Source organism: Magallana gigas, chromosome 9, assembly GCF_963853765.1.
Source record: "Magallana gigas chromosome 9, xbMagGiga1.1, whole genome shotgun sequence".
Taxonomy (NCBI): Eukaryota; Metazoa; Mollusca; class Bivalvia; order Ostreida; family Ostreidae; genus Magallana; species Magallana gigas.
Genome location: NC_088861.1, coordinates 42741356 through 42748722, shown reverse-complemented (window position 1 = coordinate 42748722; position 7367 = coordinate 42741356). Strand labels below are relative to the sequence as shown.

The 7367-nt window shown below is 36.1% G+C and overlaps 1 protein-coding gene across 1 annotated transcript; it reads right to left on the bottom strand.

The window, feature by feature from the left end:
* Window positions 1-200: 200 nt before the first annotated feature.
* Window positions 201-4909, bottom strand: LOC117691584 (uncharacterized). Its single transcript, XM_034477939.2, has 5 exons — window positions 4590-4909; window positions 3507-3578; window positions 2948-3065; window positions 779-866; window positions 201-392 (listed from the first exon to the last, which is right to left on the bottom strand). The coding sequence occupies exons 1-5, from the start codon at window positions 4881-4883 to the stop codon at window positions 314-316; spliced, it is 651 nt and encodes a 216-aa protein (XP_034333830.2). The 5' UTR covers window positions 4884-4909; the 3' UTR covers window positions 201-313.
* Window positions 4910-7367: the final 2458 nt, after the last annotated feature.

The window sequence follows — 7367 nt, the reverse complement described above, 5'->3', positions numbered from 1 at the left end:
AAACATTCCGAGAGGAAGTATAGGACAAATGAGTATTTTGTTTCATAAATAAAACGTACGTTATTGGGTCTAAAAGAAACCATTAATTGTTTTTATATCCAATTGAATAACAGTCACAAAGAATTATTCTAGGTGCCCCTACCTTAATAATGTTACACTTAATTTAATACACAATATCCTCACGAGCAAAAAAATAACAAGCCAGACTTTTTTTAGACAGATATATACTTTAATATTGTATAAAGGCAGATTTCTTTTTCATTTCTGCCTCCCAGTAAAAAAAAATTCAATATCAATCAGCAAGGCCGAGGTGTCACTTGTCCATTCTCATGAGGTTGTAATTAGTTACGATCCAGTCCTGGTCGTTATCTTCAGTGATATATCGTTGAAATCTTGAAAAAAAACCCAAAAAAACAACACTCCCATCAAATAATCTCATATACTGTAAAATCATTTTATTGGTGGTTGACTGTATTCATTGATAAGTTAAAAGAAAAATTATTAATGGTAATTAAATTCTTCAATTTACACAGAACCTGCATGGGAGACAGTCGATCACTGTATTTTAAAATAATGTTTAGCATGTTAATTTGTAGAGAGAGATCAATGCAGAGCAAAACCATGGAAATTGAGCCACCACCATTTCTTATGATTCCACAATAGTTAAAGGCCAGTCTAAGTCCTACCATATTTAGATTAGTTACTTATATTGATTAAAGAAAGGTATATTTGTTTTTAAACTAAATATTGTACAATATCAGTAGGTACAAAAACTTACACAAAATGTTGAGCTACAGCAACGACATTGGGTTCCGCCCAGTTCATATAAAGCGCCGTTTCTATAGCTATCCTCAATGCCCCAGTTTCTGAAACAGGATGTTGAGACTCAGGTATGAAGCATACCTTACATTGTGACACTGAACAACAATGTTATAAACAAGTTAACCAAAACAGTACATGTTTAGTTTTCAAACGACAAAAATTTCATCCAAATTAGTTTTTTTTCTTTGGAATGACAAGAGGCCCATAGGCCATACCACTCACTTCAGAAAAAAGGCCAACTGGCCTAAGTACAGTAGCTTGAACAATAATATACCATATATCAGCAAGTTTGAAATACTAGAGGCTGTTAAGTTTTTGAGTGGAATATTTTGAAGACAAACAACTCTATTTACATCATTCTTAACCCCCCCCCCCCCTTTGTAGTAAGTCTAACTTTTTATTTTAACAAATAGAATAAGATCTCCACTCAAAAATGCGCCAGCTTTGCACCAACTTTCCTAGTGTCAAGTTGAGACTATTCAGGGATCATTTGGTTTGGATTTATTTTTATTCAAAATGCTATGGTTCCTTTTTTTATCTTGATTCGATTCAATTAAACAAAGATCAGTCTTAATATTTCTCATTTTAAAGGCCGAACATTTTTACAGGGTGGTAAATCTCAGGTGAGGGCGGGGCTTAATTATTAGGGGTGTAAAAGCCCCCGGGGCTTGCAGTCTACCTGTGGTCGTGAACGTTGCTAATCGCTTTACACAGAAAGCAAATTAATACACAGGAAATAAAGAATTATTCAGAATTGGTCTTAGTTTAAATATCTTATTGTTCTAATGACCATACGAAGTGATTTTATACGGAAATGGTATGTGTCGTCCGAATTTTCTCTAAGCACACGTGTGTAAAGCACAATTGAAAAAATGCAGTAAATTAACTCTAATTAATAAATTAACTCAATACACTGTGTTTAGCACTTGACATTGTTTAAAAAGTTAATTTTAACAATTATAATAGTATAAGAAAACCATACGATCAGTAAGAATGTGGAATGTAAAGACAGCCATTATACATGTACGTCGACAATTAATGGAGTTCGTTTTCCATGGAGTGACGTTTACATACACCAACTTCTTACCAGTAAATATAGCTTTAGTAGCATATTGTACGTTTGTTGTAAAAGAAAAATTTTATATGTTTTGGAGCTGTCCATGCATTTTCGTGGAATTTATTAGGTCACACACATTCAACATAATTCAAATATAAATTGTGCGTATTTTCAATCACTGAATAATTATTTTTCATAATCAATTTTAATACTGGTAATGTTTAAAAATCAATTTTCAATTCCCCCCTTTAATACATGACAAAAGCTATCAAAGATAACGTTGTTAATTGCTAGTAAACAGAAATCCGCAGACCTGGCAAGATCACGCTCGGACGATCACGTCAATCAAACTGGGTGCTATTGTTTCAAACTTGATTGACAAGCGGCATCATTTTGAAGTTTGTACAGGTAAAAAAGGGGGCGTTTGTAAAATGTTCGGCCTTTAAATAAAAACAATGATCTTTAACATTGTAGATTCCTTTACTTAAGGATAAAAACAAAAATTCATAAAAATATATTTAAATTGTAATGTACACAAGGTACAAACAGTTCTTGAATTGTCTTCTTTTCCATCAACTGATAGGAATTCAAATGTTCCCACACTTCTGAGCATCTGCTGGTGGCCACTTTTATATACATCGTAAATTTTGAACCAAATCAATCAGAAATGTGGAATCAACAGGAATGAATCTTGGTGCACTAAACTTTTCGATGCTCCGCACGGCCCTATTGTAGATGAAGCTGGTAATGTTTTATTTATTTATTTTCATTTTTATTTTATTTTTTACAACAAACGAAAATCTAATGTATATTAAGAAGCTTGGTTTGGTTTGCAAGATATTAGATCTGTTTTTGAGAAGAAGACTTTTAATGCAACTTCCCTATTTGCATTCTTTCTTAACTATTTCCTCTTTTAAGGGGACATGGACTTTGTATCAAGTTTGGTAAAAATTGGTCTTATGTTTATGATTTTGAAATATAGAGATGAAATTGTGAACAGTTTATGGTGACAACAACAAATCCGCAAATTCTGATCAAGAGAGATCACTTGAGCCCTTGCTTAATTACCTTCATTCTTTGTTTCCCAAAATGAATGCCAAAAACACAATTTGGTGTTGGGTTCTCCCAAGTCTAAAGTCTTAATCCAAGGTTGCTGTTCTATGTTCACCATTAGGCACTTCAGAAGCTGAAATGTGGTATCATAAATAAATCAAGATTTGTTCACAACTTGGGAATTAAATCTAAATTCCTTCTCTAAGAAAAGTTGGCTATTTCAAAATTATATCATTTGTCTATCATGATTTGAAAATGTGTATGATTTGATGGATCAATTTCTAAACACTTTCATACACTGGTACATGCATGCATATGTATACATACTATTCTTATTAACGATCAGTAGAAAATTTGTCAAATACCAAAGTAAAGATTATAAGCCCCTTAAAACTGATGCTTAGATTCTCAGCTATAAGTCCTCCCATTGATCAATTTTGTTACTTAAAATTCAAATTTTAAGAAGAAATTGGATTAATTTGTTGACTATGAAAAGAGAGATAACTCTTGCAATACAAATAATTTTAAGAAACCAATTGAAAGATGAATTTTTTTTTTCAATACACTGAAGTACCTCACTATCCACCATAACTTCAAGTTTATTAAAATTGGCACTCCCGATCAAATCACCAACGAGTGGAGTTACCTAAAATACAAGTTCATTTTCCATTAAAACTGGCGCAAGCCATCGCTGAAAGACAGAGAGAAGCAAGATTACTTCAATTAACACACAATATATATATAATAACCGTCCGATAGAAGACATGCAGGCTTTAACATTACATTTTTATATGAATCACACAACAATGAAATGTAAGAGGCTTGATTACTATAAGAATCATAAAACAATAAATTTATTAGCCAATTAGGGTAATTAAAAATTGAAGCAATTCCCTCTATTTTCGGGATTTAGATTCTAAAATTTTGAAATCAAATTCACCAAAGTTTAGCAATCAGTCTTTGGTAATCAAAAGGGTTTGTCACTATATAGCTGTACTAGAGGGAATCAATACCTCTACTTCGCTGTTCAAACCCCTGGTTCTCATGTTTATCTACATGTAGCAGTAATCAGAAAGCATATGAACTGGTTTTTTTATGAGAAATTTGGCTTGGATTATATATAACATTGATATCTGGACTGACATCTTCAGCTGAATCTTGGCACAGAGATGTAAATTCTGCCTCAACCTTGACAACTTGCCGCTGTTAAAATCAGATATTTGTGTCTAGTGACTGTTTCTATATTCAAGCAGCAAAATTGAAGCGGATGAGTTGCTTGAATATTGCAATCATAAATGTGACAAGCTACCAAAGTTACAGGGGTCAAATTTTGTAACATGAATTATGAAGGAATGTTCTAAAATTCAGTAAAGGTGTCAGTCTAAATTTTAAGCTAAGCTGAATCTTTACTGAGATTGAAGTGGGGCATATTAATGCATTAAAATTGTCCCGAGCCATAATTTGGCATAGCTCTCCCTACCCATTGCTGCTTGACTACATATAGTATCGTCAATTTGATAACTCACATATAAAATGCGACATCATGTTTACTGAACATGGTTATATACCATGCAATGTGTGTCTGTGTGGTGTTAGCAAATTTAAATTAATAAAAGATTCAAAACTCTTATACATGTAAAAGAATACAATGGCCTACCTCTTTGCATCCATCTACAGCGTCCCAAAACTTAAACTTTGGATATTTTAAACGGAAAAGATATGCTTTAAACCGACCAATAATGGGGGCTCGGCTGATTCCCCCATCAATGTTTTGAGGGCATGTTAAAGTTCTAACTTTTGATGGGCCGGAGGTTATCCATCTGCTAGAGGTGATTTTCGTTGACGCTTTTGTCAAATTTTCACTTTCACCTCTGCAAAAATTAGATGATGCAGATCTTAGTAGGCAATTTTTGTTGAAAAAGTAGCATCTTGACAGCTGCATTACTTTCATTTTTGCCTATAGGAGCTCGAGCCCGATGTTATTATGGCGGTTTCTAGAGAATTCGGTACACAACCACACGGTTCAGAACTTTGCGATGCCAACAATATCAACGATGTAAACTAGAAAGAAGGGATCTGCTGTTGAAACGATGTCGATTCGATGTCGATCAACATTGCGATGTCGACGATATAAATAAGAAGGGGTAAGATGTTGACACGATGTCGATTCGATGTCGATCAACATTGCGATGTCGACGATATAAATAAGAAAGAAGGGGTAAGATGTTGACACGATGTCGATTCGATGTCGATCGACATTGCTATGTCGACGGTGAAAAGGTACGATGTAGACGCAATATCGTTTCTATGTTGGGCAACATTGCGATATGTCAACGATGTTAACAAGAAAGAAGGGGCACGCTGTTGACACGATGTCGACTTGATGTCGATCAACCTTGTGATCGATGATGTAAACAAGATATAAGAGAGAAGTTGTCAATACGATGTAATATCGATGTTATCAGGATATAACGGGCATAATGTAGATATGATTTGGACTAGATGTTGGCCAAAATTGCAATGTCCACGATGTTGAGGATGTAAACATGGTATAGGAGGTACAATGGAAAGGCTATGAACTCAGTGTAGAGTTGATATCGGCCAACTTTGCGATGTCGACAATATTGATAAAACATTGTGCATTGGACATGCCTCATATTGGCTCCGCCCTAGGCTCTGAACCCCTGACAAAGGCAGGGGCCGTGAATTACAAAGAAGATGGGTGAATAAGGCGTGTAAACTGCCCATATGAGGATAGATAAGATATTATAAAATTAAAATATAAACACAATTTCTTTCTCAATTAGTAAAAACGAATGTATATTTACCATAATATCGATTTATAACCTTTAAATATGTGTGCACGCTCTCTTGTCTGGGTGCTTTTATCATCAGGTACCATTATAATGTTCGTGGTTCTTAGATCCACAGTTTGTATGGGACATAAGAGTTTTGTGTGCAGGACATGTATGTTCAAGGTTCTGACATAAGCAGTGTATGTATGATCAAAGTTGGTGCGTGTATTTGTGTGTAGCACCGAGTTCGTGGTTATGCAGGCTCTTTTGTTTGGGTGTTTTCATCTTCAGGTACCATTATAATGTTCGTGGTTCTTAGATCCACAGTTTGTATGGGACCAAGGGGTTTTCTGTGCAGGGCATGTAAGCTCGAGGTTCTGACATAAGCAGTGTATGTATGATCAAAGTTGGTGCGTGTATTTGTGTGTAGCACCGAGTTCGTGGTTATGCAGGCTCTTTTGTTTGGGTGTTTTCATCTTCAGGTACCATTATAATGTTCGTGGTTCTTAGATCCACAGTTTGTATGGGACCAAGGGGTTTTCTGTGCAGGGCATGTATGTTCAAGGTTCTGACATAAGCAGTGTATGTATGATCAAAGTTGGTGCGTGTATTTGTGTGTAGCACCGAGTTCGTGGTTATGCAGGCTCTTTTGTCTGGGTGTTTTCATCTTCAGGTACTATTATAATGCTCGTGGTTCTTAGATCCACAGTTTGTATAGGACCAAGGGGTTTTCTGTGCAGGGCATGTAAGCTCGAGGTTCTGACATAAGCAGTGTTTGTATGATCAAAGTTGGTGCGTGTATTTGTGTGTAGCACCGAGTTCGTGGTTATGCAGGCTCTTTTGTCTGGGTGTTTTCATCTTCAGCTACTATTATAATGCTCGTGGTTCTTAGATCCACAGTTTGTATGGGACCAAGAAGTTTTGTGTGCAGGGCATGTGTTCTTGAGGGACTGACATATACCGTGTATGTATGATCAAAGTTGGTGCGTGTACACGTGTGTAGCACCGAGTTCGTGGTTATGCAAGCTCTTTTGTCTGGGAGTTTTCATCTTCAGGTACCATTATAATGCTCGTGGTTCTTAGATCCACATTTTGTATGGGACCGAGGAGTTTTGTGTGCAGGGCACGTATGCTAGAGGTTCTGACATAAGTATTGTATGTATGATCACAGTTGGTGCGTGTACTCATGTGTAGCACCGAGTTCGTGGTTATGCAGGCTCTTTTGTCTGGGTGCTTTCATCTTCAGGTACCTTTATAATGCTCCTGGTACCTAGATCCACAGTTTGTATGGGACCAAGGAGTGTTGTGTGCAGGGCATGTATGCTCGAGGTTCTGATATAAGTAGTGTATGTATGATCAAAGTTGGTGTGCGTATTTGTGTGTAGCACCGAGTTCGTGGTTATGCAGGCTCTTTTGTCTGGGTGCTTTTATCATCAGGTACCATTACAATGCTCGTGGTTCTTAAATCCACAGTTTGTATGAGACCAAGGAGTTTTGTGTGCAGGACATGTATGTTCGAGGTTCTGACATAAGCAGTGTATGTATGGTCAAAGTTGGTGCGTGTACTCGTGTGTAGCACCGAGTTCGTGGTTATGCAAGCTCTTTTGTCTGGGTGCTTTCATCTTCAGGTACCATTATAA